The 18,380-nt window shown below is 44.2% G+C and overlaps 2 protein-coding genes across 2 annotated transcripts; one reads left to right on the forward strand and one right to left on the reverse strand.

The window, feature by feature from the left end:
• Nucleotides 1-1,479: 1,479 nt before the first annotated feature.
• Nucleotides 1,480-5,546, forward strand: LOC118556220 (BCL2/adenovirus E1B 19 kDa protein-interacting protein 3-like). Its single transcript, XM_036126100.1, has 6 exons — nt 1,480-1,668; nt 1,821-1,992; nt 2,157-2,217; nt 3,098-3,204; nt 3,628-3,777; nt 5,017-5,546. The coding sequence occupies exons 1-6, from the start codon at nt 1,626-1,628 to the stop codon at nt 5,060-5,062; spliced, it is 579 nt and encodes a 192-aa protein (XP_035981993.1). The 5' UTR covers nt 1,480-1,625; the 3' UTR covers nt 5,063-5,546.
• A 686-nt stretch (nt 5,547-6,232) lies between these two features.
• Nucleotides 6,233-16,036, reverse strand: LOC118556219 (serine/threonine-protein phosphatase 2A 55 kDa regulatory subunit B delta isoform). The gene is made up of 10 exons (XM_036126099.1): nt 15,855-16,036; nt 15,543-15,617; nt 12,800-12,897; nt 12,508-12,673; nt 12,294-12,406; nt 11,973-12,150; nt 11,681-11,845; nt 11,390-11,559; nt 8,308-8,399; nt 6,233-8,186 (listed from the first exon to the last, which is right to left on the reverse strand). Exons 1-10 carry the CDS (start codon nt 15,859-15,861, stop codon nt 7,907-7,909), a joined length of 1,344 nt encoding a protein of 447 aa, XP_035981992.1. The 5' UTR covers nt 15,862-16,036; the 3' UTR covers nt 6,233-7,906.
• Between the last annotated feature and the right edge of the window lie 2,344 nt (nt 16,037-18,380).

Below are 18,380 nucleotides of genomic sequence, written 5' to 3' on the forward strand. Positions count from 1 at the left end.
ATAAAATACATGAACATATATGTGCCTCAGTCAACCCCAACATTGAAAATGAGCCTTTCAGAAAGTGACAAAGCTGTTGCACTTCTATCCCTTGTTGGGGTTGTGAGGGGTGCTGGTGCCTATCTCCAGCTGTCAATGGGTGAGAGGCTCAGTACACCCTGGACAGTTTGCAGGGCAACGCAGAGACAAACAGGACAAACAACCATTCACACACATGTTCACACTTAAGGATTAACCTAACAGTCATGTTTTTGGACTGTGGGAAGAAGCCAGTGTACCCGGAGAGAACCCACGCATGCACAGGGAGAACATGCAAACTCCATGCAGAAAGACCCAGAGTTGGACTTGAACCCAGGACCTTCTTGCTGCATGGCAACAGTGCTACCCACTGTACCACTGTGCAGCCATATTAATCATAATATACATATTTTTTTTCAAAGAATCTCTCATTTTGACATTTAGCACCAAGCTGCACCCTATACTGTATTTTAAATCTACATCCACAAGCTGCATTCTTGCACAGATGCCCTCGCACAATCAATTCTGCACATACAAATGGTTTTAAAAATACTCACCTGTACAGTGTGACTTCTCCTGCATTGTCTACATTTAAATTGTTACTTTAAATCACTGCTGCACCTTATACTGTAATTTGATTTTTACTGCAATTTACAAGCTGTATGCAACGAAATTTCGTTCTGTACGCACTCTGTGCATACAAAATGACAAATAAAGTTGTCTAAGTCTAAGTCTAAGAAACAATTTGGGGCGATGTTAAGTGCCGTAAAGCATGAAAAGTTTAGTTTGATAAAATATAAGATAGTATGGAAAAAATCATTTTGTTTCTTTCCTACAGTAAATGGAAATATGTGGTACTCTCTCTATTGTTAAAACAAGGTCTTTATTGTAGCAAATAAGGAGAAATGTAGGCAACAGAACATGGAGCAATAACAAGCATGGGAAAAAAAACTTGGCCTTCCAAAATTAGAAAACAACCAAAAGAGACACGAAAAAAAGTCTGTTGTTTTAGTTAGTGGTTATTTTCTCTCTTTTTGAGCTCTCTCTTTGCTTTTGTTCCCATATATATCATTACTTGACCTCGAAAAGCTCGTGGACACCGCGGAAGGTGCGGAAAACAATGAACCATGTTGCGCTCAGTCGCTTGGACAGCACCGGCTGTAGCGCACGCCAGTGATGAGTCAATGCTGCCACCTGCAGACGGCGGAAAGGAACTGCAACGACTCAACAAACCTGGGCTGAAAAAAAAAAACCTGATAGGAGCTGAAGTGGTTTTTATTTTTTAAATAAATATACACCTACCGTAAAAAAATCACCAGAGCTCAAAATGCATCAATTATAACTTAAACAGGACCGAGACAGGGTGGGAAGGCGAGGAAGCGAGCATATGCGCATGCGCCCCGCCTCTGACGTCATAGTGGAACTGGGCGTACGCGCCCTCCCTTTTGGAGCCAATCCCAGTTCGGATAAACAAAATATTGCGTCACCGTTATTGTGCTGGTTGAGGCTCCAGCTGCTTGGGGGGGACATTTCGCCTCCATTTCGCCTCCGTTCAGGCCTCCAAAAAAATTTTTAAAAAAATTAAAACCGTCTCCACGGCAGCCCAGATGTCGCTCCAGAGGGACGCTTCGTCGGACGAGAGTCTGCAAGGTAAAGCGTTCAAAACTGAACGAGACATCAAACATTTGAGACGCCCCCCCCCCCCCCCCCCCCCCCTTACCCTTCATGGCAGCTCTTATGATATGATACCGTAATAGTGGAAGAGGGGGCGAGGATTCACGTGTAGACGCTTGTGTATTAAGGCTCCTGGGTAGAGCTGCATTTCAGCGGATCTGGCTCCCAGGGGCCCAGCCACCGAGGAAGCCAGGAACAGATCCCCACGTCCAGCCAGGAGGGGGACGTGGAGAAAATGCTCCTGGACGCACAGCACGAGTCAGGCCGGAGCAGCTCCAAAGGAAGCTCCCAGTGCAACAGGTTTGTGTGCATAAAAATAAAAAAAAGAGGAAGCTCAGTCAGTCAGTGTGTGTGTGTATGTGTGTGTTTTTTTTAAAACGCTGGTTGTGTAATACCTATTATCCAAGAAGCTGTTGTAGGTGTGTTCAACTCTCTTGTTCTGTGTTTTCTCTTCTCCACAACAGCCCACTCAGATCACAGACTCCCCTTCTCCTGTGGAGAGGCTCAGAGGGAAACAGCTCTCAGGTTAGAGTCCGCTGGCCTCCGCTCAAGACGCCTCAGAACGTGTTGCTTCGCCACGGTTTTCACAAACATGTCCGGTGGTCCTGCCCCTCGAACTTTTTATTCTAAAGTCGACGTTTAAACCGAAACGGCACCGCCTTGTGCTGCCGCTTCAGCTGCTGGTTCTTCCGGGGCTGTCGGCGTTCCACATCCACAAGCCTGGAGGGCTTACTGCCGTTCATGTTTACAAAACAGCTCAAGCTGGGTCAGACTGGACGGACAGCAGAGGCTTTCTGCTCGCCACAGCCTCCGGCGCGCTCTCCCACCTGAGCCGCGGATCTCTGCAGCTCCTCCAGAGTTGACCTAAGGTCGATGCTCCCCTTGCTCGGCCTGCTCGTTCAGGTTTGCGGTCGTGCCATTTTTATTTATGGGTGTCAAAGTAAAGGGGGAGCTAAATGCAAAAAAAAAATTCCCATCTTTCTTTGGAAAGATAAAATTATTTCCTATCACAAATATGAGCTACTCTGTCTATAAATAAAGATAAGAGCGTTAGTGTAATGTGATAAAACGTGAAAAAGCGGTATGATGGCATATGGTAGACATCTGCAAGACGGATAACTGTCCTTGTGACATGTCAAAGCAGGAGGAGGAAAGAAATGTCTTAATAACGGCTGCATTCCTGTATTGGGAGGTCCTCATTCGAGCATTCAGGCTTAGTTGGTGCAACTGATTCAGCCTCAATCGTCACCGACGCCGGTCCGGTTCTTCATGCCGCCGGCAACGCCCCGAGAGTTTCCCGCTGCTCGTGTGGTGCTTCGCAACACCGCGTTATCAGTGACGGCGATGCGCTCCGACAGCACAGCGCTCAACCCCAGTTTGTGTGTTTGTTGTTATCTTTTTCCAGTCGGATGAGGACTTCCAAGAGAGGAGACGTGAAGTGGAGAATCTGATGAAGAGGAACGCAGACTGGATTTGGGACTGGTCCAGTCGGCCTGAGAACAGTCCTCCAAAGTAAAGAGCTCCTATCTAAAAAAAAATACATATCGAGATATGCAGAGGTTTTAAAAGTTTCTGCCACACCATTCCTACCATTTAAAACCCCTTTAATGAGATTCCAGCGCGATGACAGTAAACAGATGTCATTAAAAAAAAAAGCATTGCTAGAACTGCAATAAACAGCAAAACAGCAGCAGCAGCAGTAATTGTTGCTTTTGTGTTTCAAAGCAGCACGTTGCACTCGGTGTGATGGCAGTTTTAGTGCGGCTTTTTATCGCACAGTTAGGGGCTCCAGCCCGACTCGTCCTGTCGCGTCTGTGATTGGCCGACTTCAGGGTGGAACCCGGGAGAGCCCAGGTGTTAGCCTGACATTAAAGCTGGAAATGGCTGATCTTTAATCTATGCCAAAGAATGAAATATTAATGCGCTGCTCTGCAGGGAGTTCCTGCTGAAGTACCCCAAGCGCTCGACCTCGCTCAGCATAAGGAACACCAGCGTCATGAAGCAGGGCGGCATTCTCTCGGCTGACTTTCTGAAGATATTCCTCCCCTCGCTGATCATTTCTCACATTCTGGCCGTTGGCTTGGGGTAAGCGACGGGATTCATACTCTAACTCTGTGGAGCATGCCTCCTTACGCAGCCTACAGGTGCCTCTCAATACATTTGAAAGTTGTTCTGAAGGCAATGAGCTCCCCTAGCTGAATTCGAAAAGGTCATCTCGTATCGGGATGCATTTCAAGTGCTTACCGCCGTTAGGTTTGATGAAAAGAAAACAACGTATAAATATCGTAGTCATCAAATGTTATGCCACGGCCTACACGATCATAGGGAAGACTGCTGACGTGACGTGAAGCTATGCAAGGTCTTTGCTCACAATTCGGTACCCAAGCGTTTTACGCTGCAAAAAGGAACTAAAAGTAAGTACGATTTTCTTGAAATGAGTGGATTTGCCCTTGATTTGAGCCGGTAAATAAGATGAACTGCCAATGAAATAAGATTTTTGAGCTTAATATAGGAACAACTCATCTCCATCGTCTTATTTCAACTGCAGTATGTCTAATTATCTTATTTTAGAGGTAAAAATACACATTCTGTTGGCAGATCATCTTACTTACCTGCTCAAATTAAGGACAAATATGCTCATTTCAAAAAAATTTTTTGCATAGTATCGCTGCTATTAATAAAGATCAATTTAAAGACGTGTATTTTACCTCCTAAAATAAGATAATTAGATATACTGCACTTGAAATAAGACGATGGAGATGAGTTGTTCCTATATTAAGAGCAAAGATCTTATTCCATTGGCAGTTCATCGTATTTACCTGCTCAAATCAAGTGCAAATCCACTCATTTCAAGAAAATCGTACTTTTTGTTGCCTTTTTGCAGTGTATTAGGAAGTTGAGTGGAAGGAGAAAGTGTCGTAGGACAAGGTGCACGACCAACAAGGATAACCGCAGCCTTGAGATGACTGTTAAACGAAGCCCATTTATCGACGTATATACTGTCTAGCACAGGGACAATACTGAGCAGTGGCTTAACATTTCTGTGTTAGAAATCCTTTTATGTAGAAAACTCATGTAAGGCGTAATCGATCGAAACAAACAGGAGTAAAGGCCTAACATTGAGTTTACTGAACCTGTGTCAGGTTTTTCTGAGTTTTGAGTTCAGTTATCGTAATGAGCAAACTCTCCAAATATATTCTAGATGCACCTGTAGCAGTCGTCTGTAGGGGGGGGGGGCTGTCTCAGAATGATACTGCGGTGTTCAGTGACAGCTGAATACGCCTTGGCGCTGCCTCACTCATGTACGTCTTGCTCTGTTTTCAGGGTCTTTATCGGGAAGCGCCTGACTTCCCATAGCGCCCCCTACTGAGCAGGGGTGCCGGCGTGTTTCCGGGACACTGCGCCCACAACCAGTTTGGCACGCCTTAAAAAATGGGACCTTGTGAAGATGAAGGGAGATGTTGCCATGTGACCTGTGATTCTGACTGATTGCCCCAGCACAGCATGGAGAGCTGAGGATCTCTGGCTGCCGTGTCTGTGAACGCAGCAGCGACCAACCTGCCGCTCCATGCTGGATTCCCCCGCTCACGGAGACGATCGCTTTGCTGCTTACAGCTCCTTAAATCTGCATGTTAGGGATCTGATATATATTATTATTATTATATATACGATGTAAATCACTTTTTTGAATTTAATTAAAACCAAACTTGATTTATTATGTGCTAAATTTGCTGCTTTTTTAGATCAGCCATGTGGCATAAATCAAGTAAGAAATGGCACGATGTAATAATATTAGAATATGTTTGAATTTTAAGAAAATTGGAAATGCATTTAATAAATGAATGTATACAAAATCGGCTATGATCAAATATATAAATGTTAAAACCATGTATGATTGTTTTATGGGTCCTGTTCTGCGGTGCACGGTGAAATAATGTTAAAATGTCACTCTGACCCGGTTAACCCGGCACGGTGTGTGAACTTTAGACAAAATATGACAACAGTGGTCATGTGGTGACAGGAAATGGAGCAGGTTCCTGGTTCAGGATTGGGCCAACACCAGGAAGGCTGCAGTTTTAGAGCGCGTTACAGAGATGTTTGCGTGTGGTGGCTCTCGAGGCGGTCACTCCAGTGGAAGCCAGTGATTTCTTTAAAATTTCTGAATTTTTCTATCCCACTGTTTCCTTCCACTCAGGTTTCCACAAATATACTTCATTACAACATTTTATACAGAGAAGAGCAGTGGTTGCCACTGACTGATGGGTAATGGCCTCGCAGTTCAGAGCCATGGAATAATTGCCCATTACGTTTGTTTTTTTTTTAAGTAAAATATACATTTCACCACGTATTTGTTTTGAATTTAAATCTAAGGACCCGTTCAGATCTTAGGAGCTGTGACTCTCTGGGACCCCCTGCGCTGCCTGCAGCTGTGCTCCGTTTTATTCTGGAGTGTGACTCCTTCATGGGTGCTGACGGACCTCTACACCAACTCTGGACTGAACCACGCATAATAAAAAAAGAATAAAGGAAAACATGCAGATGAACACAATTAAAATTTTTATTGAACTTTGGTCGAAATAATAAACAAGTGAATACATTGCCACCATGTTAGGAATCAATGGACAAAGACAATGCATTAATATGTGTGTTTTAACGTCATCGGGTATACGTTCCGTGTAGTCCACCTTCATGTCTGCATTCACAACTACCAAGATCCACGTTTGCAATATGTGGTTCCCATCTGGGTGGCATCCCTAATCAAAAAAAACAAAAAAAAAAAAAACAGAAAAGGAAAAGGGCACATGTATGAGGCCTGTCTTCGTTTCCTACTCATTACAAGGTTCGGAGGCACTCTCGTCACATAAACCGGATGTGTGGTGCGCAGTCTTCCTCCTTTACGCCTTTTCATAGACGGCCACGGGTAGCAGCAGCGTATGACGACATAACTCTAGAAAATAGGATTTACAAATAATGCACATGAGGTTCACGTAACGCTCGGGGTGGGGAACGCAACTCGTAGCCGTCACTGGTTGAAGTAGGTATTAAGGCTGCAGATTCCCTTTGTCCTGGACATTTGTGCCGTACGACCCCCCCACCCCAACCCCACCCCACCCCCCAAAAAACATGCATCCTAAAACATCGTGAGAAGGTAGGACTGTATAATCTCTCCATGAGACACTTTCTGACAGTAGCTTCCAAACCGATTGCCCCAAAATAGGATTTCCTTGACATGTTTGCTTCGGATCTGCTCAAAAAAACAAAACAAACAAAAAAACAAAAAGACAGTGGTGTGACTGGACATTTCTCCGCCTCGCTACGACATAAAAAAAAACAAAAAAACATGCAAAGCAATAAACATGTTTTAATACCTTACTTCTAAATTTAAAAACACATCCGTAGTTTTAGTTTCTTTTATTATGTCGATGACAAGGTGTACTCGAGTAGATACAGTCAGTGAACTTATGTTGCTGTATTGACTGGGGTGAAAGAAGAGAAAAGGGGTGCGGGGGCGTGGGGTGGAAGGGGGGGGGGGGCAGGAAATGAGACAAGTCCACTTTCCAAATTCACAGGCCTTTTTCCAGCAGTGATTCGGCCTGAATACGAGACCAGGCGGGGGAATGTTACAGTCAGGCCTGTCTGGCCGTTCACCCGCGCTTCACGGGGGGGGGGGGGGGGGGGGGGCCTCCTCCCCAAAATCTCCGAACGATGACCACCACCTTGACAAGACGTCACTTTTGAGGACTTCCGAGAGTTCTGTCGTTAAACCGTGAAATGAAGGCTTTAAAAATGTCAACACAAATAGCAACGTTCGAGAGTTTGAACTCTGGGGAGTGCCGTTCCATCAATTAGACCCAGATTGGGCTTTCTGGGTCAGGGGAAGGGGGTTGAGGGGTGGGAAGAGGAGGGGGGGGGGGTAGTGGGGGGGCGTGCTGATTGCCCTGGTGCCAAAGGCAAAAAACAACCTAAGCTCAGACTCAAAAAAAATAAAACAAGCCTATGGATCAACCTCCTGTGGCAAAAAAAAAACCTAAAGAAAAAAAAAAAAATAGGAGACACGTGCTTTCAATTTCTTCACCAGGAGGACAACAAGGCTGTTTCTTCTTATACAGATAGACAAGTAGTAGGCTTAACTACACAGGTATGGTAAAAGCCCTATCCTCTGGAGCCCCAAATATTTTTTTTATTTTATTTTATTTTATTTATTTATTTTTTTTTAGTTGATTTTGTCCTGGAAAATGTACAAGTTGTTGGTGGCTGCCACGGCTATCACGTTATCTTTGGGGTGCCAGGCAGTGTGGAGGATCTTCTTGTTGAAGTCCAGGCTGTCCACGCTGATCTCGTCCTTCTTCCTCTTCCCGCCGGTGGACACTTTACGCGGTTTGAGCGTGGCCCGCGGTTTGCTGCTCTCCCGGGACGCCTCCAGTGTGATGTCCCGCCTGGTGTTGCGGTCGAACATTCGGAAGAAGTTGTTGTAGGAACCGGTCATGATGGCACTGATGGAGAAAGTAAAAAAAAACGACTAAAGTGATTATTATCATCTCGCCGTGAAACAAACGGAGAAGCGAAGCGAAATGTGGGTGGTGTAAAAGCAGCAGCGGCAGGGAGGACCTTTACCTGTCACTGCCATTCCAGCAGCACTCAAACTTGTCAAAGATGCAGTCGTTTTCATACAAGGAGCAGAGTTTACTGCGAAGGTATTCGTGGACCTGAAACAACACAATTCGATGCACATGAACACGCTGGTTTGACTCAAAACGAACGGCTCGTCGGCGGGGCTCCGCAGAGCTGAACCGCAGCTGATGAGGGAATTGAACCTTTTAACTCAGGTGTGTTGGAGCGGGGATGCATGCAGGACGGCAGCTCTCCAGGACTGGAGCTGGCCACCTCTGGCGTAGATTAGCCAACATGACGTTGTTTGCATGTTAGCTAACATTAGCATCTTAGCGAATTATAGTATACACGCACCATTTGCATAGATAGAATTACTATCTACATGCATTTCAGGTCAAGGCTGCATATAAAACATCTCAACAAAGTCAGTAGACCCCTCACATATTAATAATATCTTAATGGGACGCTGAAGATAAGACGCTTTTGATAAAATGTATAGTAGTCAGTGCACAGCCTGTAGAACAGTGTAAACCTGCTCTCCCCTCAGAGTAACTCAACACGCAGCCATTAGTGTCCAAACCGTGGGCAACCCCTTACTGAAAGTGCCAGAATTGGTCAAACTGTCAATATGTTTGTTGTGTGGTCGATGGCCGGCGTTGTTTTCCAGCACTGCCTTAGCCCTTGTGGGCGTAACGTTTACCAAAGCCTCACCGGATGCCGCTGGAGTCCTCCATGGAGACGTGACGCAGAACTGACGCTCCTCCACCTTCCATCTGAGGATGCTCCGCAGACGCGCGATAGGAATTTGGTCTCAGCCCCCCCTCACCTCTTCAACGTCTGCAGCTCATGCTTCTGTTCTCAAAAGACAAGCTCTGGCTATGGCGGCGACCACGGCGAGGCCGGAGCTAAGTGGAACCTGACCCGTTGAACCGCTGTATGGCAGGGCTGTACGAGTTTGCCAAAAAACAAAGCTGCGATATATTTCGACCATAATTGCGATTTAATTTGGACTTTTCTCTGCATGAACCGCAAGCAACAAAAAAAAAAATGGCCTGTAGATGAAGATGTTTGTAAAGGACTAGAAATGTAACTGTTTGTATTAATCAGAACATTATTATAGCTTGTTGCACATAAAGTACAGAGTGGAACCAACAAACGAGTCTATGCATTAAACAGTTTGACCGGTACTTAATGCTACGGTGAGATTCCTGAACGTTTCTGGTGAAAAAAAAAGGATGATTATATAAACTCTAAAACAATATAAACTCTAAAACTTTCTTCCCTTCCCTGTGGACTTTAAACATACTACCGACACCTAAAGGACGTGTCTTATCCATTTATAGTTACTTAGCCAAATATCGCAGACCTGTGCCATTAGGAAATTGGGCATTTTAAAATTGCCATTATATAGCAACAGCGATTAATTGTGCAGCCCTACTGTATGGCCTCGGCCACCGTGCTGCAGCTCAGTTTCAGGCTGTTGCCAACCTAGCCATTACCCCTAGGCTAGCTTTATGTAGAGCAACTCCTCTTTGTTGAACTTCCAGTGACCAGGTTGCCAGAGTGTGAACCATAGCATCAAGCTTTACACACCTGAGCTCTTGTAACACTAACGAGTCACATGACACCAGGAAGGGAAAACGGCTGATTCAGTACAATTTAGTCATTTTCACTTAGGGGTGAAGTTCTGTTTCCAGCGGTTTAAGGCTGGTTTATGCGTGATGCATTCGCGAGGAAAGGCTGGAAACTTTTCTACTTTTACGCGCAGTGGGTTGTAGTACGCTTGCCGTAAGAGCACAGCGCTGCCCTCTAGAGTCTAGGAGAATAGTGCTACTTTGGAGGAAAAGCCACACGGAGGATAAACGCTACAGACATGGAGTCTGCACGTCTCGTTTCTGCACGGAGGAAACGTGCGTCAAGCATAAACCAGCCTTTAGACACCAATGGCTGAGTGTGTGTTGTATTGCATGAGCAGCAAACTCACACGGTTCTACAAGCCGTACACGGACTAGAGTACATTCTGTCACAGTGTCCCATCTTCAGTGTGGTGCTATGAAATGATGCCAAAACGTATTTACAAAAAATGTGAGGGGTGTACTCAGTGTTATGAGATACTGCTATTACAGGTGACAGTTTGTAAGCTAAGATGCCAGTGTTAGCATTAGCATGTTAGCTAATGACAGCATAAAGTGCTTTAGCTTAGTCAGCTTCCATACTTAGTTTATACTAGGATATTAACCATTGTATGTGAAATAGATGTTTGCAATTGATAGCTGCACACTAATGCAAGATTGTTTGAGGAATTTATGATTTTCAAATTATTACAATTATTCCAGATTCCCAGCAGGCTTTAAGAACCAAAGCTAACAAAATCATGATGCCTTCCCATATACTCCATCTAGCAGGCACCGTCAAAACATCTTCAGGAGTTTATAAGTTTACCGTTACCATTTTTAGATCACTGAGTGTCGTACGGAGAATGCGTCCAATATGTTTTAGACTGCTTTAAAAAAAAACACTTCCTCCAATGAGCCCAACACAAAGACATAACAGAAAATTACTCTGTTTCAATGCAGTCACTTACTCTTACTCAATTTTGCAGAAATGATAGTAATAGTCTTGGTGGATTTATATTAAAACATGTTTTCTAAAACAGGGGTTCCCAAAGTGGGTGTCGGGACCCCCGGGTGGGTTCTCAGACACCTCTTGGTAGAGGTTGCGATATGATTTGATGTTGATGTGTTTCTTTATTTATGAAACCGGCACCAAAGCATAACTTTACAAGATGCTGAACGTTCTGATTTTAACACAGTAGGAAAGCTGCACCTTTTTGTAAGAGCTCCTACAAAGATACTGCTTTATTCCTAATTATACAAGTGTATTTTTAAAATAAAATGACTTTATTCTTATAATTTCCCCCAGCAAAAGGAACAAAAAACTCCCACCCGTCACAAAGGGGGGTCACCCAGTGTGTGGCCCTGTTATTCTGGGGGGGGTCGCAGGCTGAAACGTTTGGAAACACCTGTTCTGAAAGACCTCGTCGCTATCGGAGAGCTGTAACCCCCAGAGAAGTAGATCTAAGCACCTGATACGTCTCCACTGGTCTGTTCTCCATGTTGAGATCCCAAACCTTGACGGAGAGGTAGTCACGCGTCATCATGTAGCGTCCGCTGTGACTGAACTTCACGTCGGAGATGGAGGAGATGATCTCTGAGAAAAAGGACCGGCTGCTTGGATCCTCGGGTTCCTCGAAGACTAAACATACGGCCAAACACACACACACACAATAAAGTTAATCAAAATTTCTCCAATGTAATAAAACCGTTAGAAATAAAGTCATTATTGAACCATAAAGAACAGCCTTGGGGAAACGTACACTTCGAGTGCCTATCGCAGAGCGCCGCCGCTCGCATGTCACACAAGCGGATGGTGCCTTTGCTACTGCTGTACACGAATACGTTGCATTGGTGTGGATGGCACTCAGCAGCTGTGATTACTTCCGTCAGTTCCTCCATGTTGGCGGGCTTGATGTCTACAATATCTGGGAGGACGCGGTTAAAGGAAGTGGCTGCTTTTCGTTTAAGTAGGATACAGGCCGCCATCCTCCCCCCCCTCCACAGTACGAGACGCGGGCTCCACGTCTGCTTTCGGCTCAAAGAAAAGGATACTAAAACTTCTGTCTGTGATTTCCAGGTGCCATAGATTTATTCTTAGGTCATCTGCAGAGAGGTAAGTTTCATGGTCACTATTTACAGAAATGGAATTAATGTGATAGGTGTGCGCATTTGCAAAGATCCTCCGTGGGCTTGCTTCTACCATGAGATCCATTGGCATCAGAACTGGTACCTGAAGACGAAAAGAAGCACAGAACAAGTCCTTGTTATCCATTTGAATAAATAAAAAAACATTTCAGAACTCATCACAGGCAAAAAGATAAATAAATAAATGAATAAAAAAATGAGGCCGGGTTGAGCCGTGGCTGCACGTACCCGTAAAGAGGTGATTCTATATGGATCTCTGATTCGCCCATCTTCATCTTTTAGGTTGTAACCCTCCGCCCGTTTATCTCTTTCGCTTATTTTCCACAATTTGATAGTTTTATCTGCCGGGAGGGGTTAAAAGACGGCGTCAGTTTTGAAGTCACATGTGAGCGAAAAAGACGGCAAGAACAGGTTTTTAAAAGAACAAGAAAAAAAAACTCACCGTTTGTTGAAAGTAGAAAGTGAGCAGCATTTTGTTGGGGTAGCCATCTTATTTTATTAATTTTTTCCTCAATTTCTAAACTTTTCAAATAGTCAAATTCTGGCTCGTGACTCTGAAAAGTGCTATAGACGTTGTATTCCCCACGCAGGTGCGGTCGATTCTTAGACTGAGGAGAGAAAATAAATAAGAAGACGAGAACCGTGAGTCACCGGGTTTAGATCATTTCCACGCATCAGAGGGCGAGGGAAGCGAGTCCTTCCTCGCCGCTCTCACTACGCCGCGTGGATCTTACCTCTTGTTCATGTTGAAATATCACTACTCGCCCTCCTTTGTCTCCGGTTGCAAGTAAATCTCCAGAATAGTTGAACTCAACGGTTGAGATTATGTCAGCTGGGGAAGACGACACAGAGACAAACACAAAAAACACGTCATGCTTCCACTCAGGCTGCAGCGATCAGCAGCGTTACTCTGGCACATCTTAATTATTTTTATTTATTTTTTAACACAGCTGTAAAATCTGTTATTCATTTAAAACTCATCCCAGTGCTGTCAGCTCAAAAGCCATCAGGAGGTAGGGCAGCGCTCTGCGGTTGGCTGCCAGCCCTGAGCAGAGCATCTGAGCTACATCCTCCCGGGGAGGAAGGACGGTACCGACGAGAACGCAGGAACCGACTTCCAGATTTCCTGAGGGCCGCGAGCGTTGAGCCGGCGATAGATTTACGCTACAACATCTTTGCAGAATCATCAAACTAAGTGAACGATGGCTTTATTCGACACATCTGAACCTCCTGACCATCAACTCTAAAGATGTCTATAACATCACTGGAGCACCGTCACTGACCAATCAGCTGGCCAGAGGTGGGAATCAGCCGATGCTCCCTTAATCGGCAGAACCTTTTCTATTAAACACACCAAAACTTAAGTGGTAAAATAGTCTCAGCCATAAAACAGCACTTTTTTGTTTTAAATGACAACACTAAGGAACATTTCCTCTGATGTAGCTATAGGGGATAATCCTGTAATTCCTTCATTTGTTTTGTTAGATTTCAGAACCGCTATCAAAGCAACACATTAAAATAAAATTTCTTTTACAGCGTCGTGATCTTTAAAAGGGGGAAAAAGATTTGAACTGGCAGCTCAGAGCTCAGAGAAACGAAGTTCTTAGTTTAAGACTTCTGAAAAGAACGAGGTTCTGCGTTGAATGGAGGCTGTAAGAGCGCATCAGGGAGGAGTTTTGGGTGAGTTGCAGATCTAGAACATCCGATGAGAATCCACGCCACCTTCGTTAGCGTCGGGTGGGTCAGTGACCGCCTCTTTCACCCCTAGACCACTTCCACCTCAGCACCTGTAGACATGAACCCTTTTCAATATGGACGGCTTCATCTCCAGCCAAAGATAGATTCTTCGACACGCGGCTCGCGCTCTGGGAAACTTCCCAGTGTCTAAATTTAGAAACGTGTAAATACGATGGCTTTTTCATACAGTTCCCTTCATAAAACACCCCCAGATTAATGATTAGAGACATGACACTTATAAAAAAAGAAAAAAAAATGCTTATAAATAAGAAAGAAAAGTTATCTTTTTGGCTTTTGTCAAATATCTTAGTTTAATCTTAAATAGTTACAACAGGTTTATTACAACCTGCAGGTCTGCGGATGCTGTTGGTGTCTGGGGTGATTCCAACAGGGGAAAATGCTGCACTGCTCCATACAAGAGTGCCTTTTATCCGCTGTCGCAGGTTTAAATTTTACACAGGCGACATGTTAACATACAGAAAATCGCGTTCGGGCATGGCACTGGACTTGTTTAGGAAGGTTTGGTCCAACGATAATTCAGCTCAAGATAAGCATACGAAGCTTATAAATCAACCAAGTGAGTCTGATCGTTAATGTTTTCCAGGTACCACCAAACCAAAGGAAAACAAAAACCAGTTCGATACGTCAGCGCATGCAAGTCTGTCCCTCACAGCGGTCCGGCTGTCGACCAAACCTGGAAGTGGTCTCTTTATTTTAGGATTCTGCAGTACCGTTTGGTGTGAAAAGCAATGCACCCCCTTTTGGTTTTAGTTCTCTGCTGCGGCTGGCTGCCTTTGGATGGTGAAAAGATGCTCCTCCACGGCAACAGATGCGACCTCTGGGCTGGATCGCTGCGCCGCAACAAAGCCAATCAAGCAACATCTACAGCGACAAGTTAATATTCCTTGGACTTTGGGTCACGGCCTTTTACAAGATTCAGTATGAGCGAAGCAACACACATCACCGGTTCTGATCCCGGCATCCCCTGAGGGCGCCGTTAGTTATCACCCTTCCAGATGAAACGCTTTGCTCTAACATCCAGGTGTCATGGCCAACGTACCTGGTTGCAGTTTTTCCAACCACAGCTCATCCCAGATGCACACAGCCCGTAAACCCTGCAGCTGGATCCAAGGCCAACTTCAGCATCATTGAGGAAAACAGAAATCAGAAGCAAAACTGGACGATTTGCAGCTTGTTTAAGGCTCATAGGATCTCACCTCCACGAAGGATTAAAAAAAAATGCATACAGAGGTGATTTGTGGGGGGGGGAGATAACAACGAAGTGTCGCTGCTGGTGAATACCTGGCATATAAAGCCGAGAAGGGAGGAAGTGCATTTCAGGCACGCGCGGCTCCGGCTCGTGCTGCCTTACAGAGAACAGGAAGAGCAGGCCACAGCTCGGTGGACTCTGACAGCTCCGTCCGCACCGCCGCTCTTCGTGTATGAATGAAAACAAGCCATGATGTCACGCCAGCGAGCACACTGACATTTTAGCCGCCGCCTAGCTTGCGGCTAGTTAGCCAAAAACAGAAATGTCCAGGGGTTTTAGAAGGGCGTTCCCGCAACTAGCCCTCGCGCCGGGCAGGAGCGTGGTCCTCCGTCACGAGCCGAGGAGGGGGAGCCGCGTCCGAGGTTAAAGCGTCGAGAACGTCCCGTGAAAAAGCCCCCACGGAGCGCCAGCCCCGCGGCATCCCGAGTAGCAACTTTAGCTTAGCAACCGAGCTAGCGCTAGCTACATACCTTCCGCAACATCTTCATCTATCGCTCCTTTCACTTGGGAGAAACACCACTGGAAATCATTTCCTCCTGCAACTCCTGGGGAAGAGAATGGCAGCGTTAGTTTGGGTTTTCACTGCCCCCCTTTATTTCTTCTTTTTTTTTTGTTTTTATTTTATTCTATTTCCCACCCCAACTGGTGGTGAGATGACCTGACAGGGACACAGTTTGACAACTTAGCCAGAGAGCTAACGTTGGTTTAGATTCAGGCCACACCGAGAAAGAGAGCGAGAGAGAGGTGGATCCCTTTTTTTCCTCCCTTCAAAAGTAGCTTACCCGCCATTGCTTCATTTAGCAGCTTTTGTCGCGCGCAGCTTCCGACACCCGATCAACCCAAACGCGGCTCGCTCGCTCGGGGGAGACGGATAGCATCCACAATCAGTGAGAACGCCTCGGCTCCAGATCTGTCAAGACCACGGAAATTATCCGTGATTTTTTTTTTTTTTTTTTTTTTTTTTTTTTTTTGCTTCCAAAATGGCGCACGGTACATGGAGAAACGACGTCATGCACACATGCCATATCCTGGCTCCCTCCATCCATCCTTCCTTGCATCACTTTCTAACCACCTACATTTCCTCCCTTTCCTCCGTTCATTCAACTTTATTTCGCCGAATTAGGCGTCGAAACCTGCCTGTCGTGTTTTTAAAGGCCCGTCTTTCTTTTGTCGGTGATTGGGTCAAACAATCTTTAGGAATGAAAATTATTCTTAAAACTAAAGCTACTATATACATTGAAAGAAATGTCCAGTAAAACAAAATATTTTTAGCACCATGTGGTCGTAGGGCTGTTTATTTCTTAAATGTAATTCTAAACGGGAAAGGTAAGAAACGTCAGATCCAGCCCTTTAATACAAACAAGTTTAAAAATTGTTAATTTGCGACTTTTTAAAATCGCTGTTTAAAGGGAAATGTCATTTAAAAACGTGACAGAATAGGGTACCTTTGGTTCTATTTGATGGTCAGGTAGTGACATCTAGTGGTGAAATGATGGAATTACAAGTTACAGTTCTAGAGTGCCGTGTGGCCCATAGGACAAAAATTCAATAAATCAGTAATTAAGTAAAGACTTCTGAATTTGATGAATAAGAAGCAAATTAGTGCATTAATATATGAAATGAATGGCTAAATTGTGGTTTGTCTTTTATTGAAGTTTGAATCAATTACATGTTAAATGAATATATAATTACATGCACCGCCCTTTGGAGGATTGCTTTGGGCTATATGGACCTCACCATGTGTCCTTCTGTTCTATTTTATTCATCTCTTTCCTGCTTTAATGCATTTTTGTTGATAATTAGATCAGGGGAAAGCCCTTGTTTCTTGTCCACTAGAGCCAAAGTGGGGACCGACACCTCTTGGGGGTCCTGGGAGGATTTGTTGCTGATGTGCTAAAAAGATTTTGTATTTCCTTATTTGTGAAACTGATGCCAAAGTATAACTTTAAAAGATGCCCAACATCCCTCATTTTAACACAGGGGGAAGGCTGCATTTTAGTAAGGGTTGTTATAAAAACACTACTTTTTTTCTCATAATTTTATGGTTTTATTCTCATAACCCCCACCCTCCCCACCCAACAACAATGAATAAAAAAATCCCAGTCGCCAAAGGGTGTCACCTGTCCTGGCATTGTAATTTTGTGGGTCACAGGCTGAAAAGGCCCTGCACTAGAGGAAAACTCAACAAGAAGAGATTTCCTAATGAGAAGAAAGCACCATAATGTAACATACAGCACCCTCCGCAATTAGCGGCAACAGTTTTACACGTGCAAAAAAAATGTCAAAGTAAATTCATCTCATGTTGTAGAAGCCTCCATGCATCCATCCATGTAGACGCCTAAGATATTATTGTATAAAAACAGTTACAATATCTAACTCTTGATTTAAGTGCATTTATAGTCTGGGTGGGCGAGAACTGGCCTGCTTGTAGTGATAGTAGAATAAATGTTGGTAAAAATGTTTCAGTTTCAAGCTAGAAAACCAGTGGGATTTGCTAATTGATATCTGTGAATGGACCAACTACTATTAACAATCAGAGCTAATAACAATTCTTCACATTTTGTACTTTCGTGCAGGGAAGTTACATAGTATTGTAAAAAAAAAATGTATCAGACAGAAATCACTTTATGTGGAAAAAGCTCTTGTCTTTTTAGGTTGTTTTGGGGGGGTGGGGGTATTTTGATTTTAGGTTGAGAAGAAACTTTCCCACCTGGCAGTAACTAAGGTGGGTTTTGGATAACTTTGTATTTACTAAGGTGGTATTTTTAAAAGTTTGAGATCAACTGATCTGGATTGTTCAAAGAGGAATACTGAAAGATCCATCTCTCTGTATACTGCAACGTTGTGAAGTAAAAAATAAAACAACAGTGAATTTGTTACCCATTGAATAAACCTGCATTAAAGGTTTGATTTTGTTTTTTATTAATGGGAGATTAGTGTATACTGCAATAGCCGATGAATGAATTTTAAGCCGTTTCCACATATTTCACCAGGTTTACTAATAAATGTGGAGGGCGCTGTGCAGAGACTTCTTATTGGTGTAAAAAGCAGGATTTTATCATGACTTCTCCCTATAACTTAACCAAGCTTTTTAATTATGTCTACACTGTGTGCAAAACTATTAGTAAAGTCAGTATTTTCACTAGGGAAGCACCGATATGAAAATTTGGGCCTGTGATGAACCGAAGTAAAAATGCATGAGGAGTCACAGGAAATTATTCAAAAGTTGGGTTTTTTATTTTTAAGCCAAAAGTACAAAAATGGTGGTGACGGTGTGTCGTTTCACTGCTTCTCCGGGTGCATTCCCG

This window comes from Fundulus heteroclitus, chromosome 22 (genome assembly GCF_011125445.2).
Source record: "Fundulus heteroclitus isolate FHET01 chromosome 22, MU-UCD_Fhet_4.1, whole genome shotgun sequence".
Classification (NCBI taxonomy): Eukaryota; Metazoa; Chordata; class Actinopteri; order Cyprinodontiformes; family Fundulidae; genus Fundulus; species Fundulus heteroclitus.

What these genes read in the sequence shown, in the direction of transcription:
- LOC118556220 (XM_036126100.1), top strand. Translation starts at nt 1,626, where the DNA reads ATGTCGCTCCAGAGGGACGCTTCGTCGGACGAGAGTCTGCAAG. An exon ending in GTCGGACGAGAGTCTGCAAG is followed by an intron (nt 1,669 to 1,820) that starts GTAAAGCGTTCA and finishes TTGTGTATTAAG; the next exon opens with GCTCCTGGGTAGAGCTGCAT. An exon ending in ATTCTGGCCGTTGGCTTGGG is followed by an intron (nt 3,778 to 5,016) that starts GTAAGCGACGGG and finishes CTCTGTTTTCAG; the next exon opens with GGTCTTTATCGGGAAGCGCC.
- LOC118556219 (XM_036126099.1), bottom strand. An exon ending in TATTTCAACATGAACAAGAG is followed by an intron (nt 12,674 to 12,799) that starts GTAAGATCCACG and finishes TTCTCTCCTCAG; the next exon opens with TCTAAGAATCGACCGCACCT. An exon ending in AATCACAGACAGAAGTTTTA is followed by an intron (nt 11,846 to 11,972) that starts GTATCCTTTTCT and finishes GCGTCCTCCCAG; the next exon opens with ATATTGTAGACATCAAGCCC.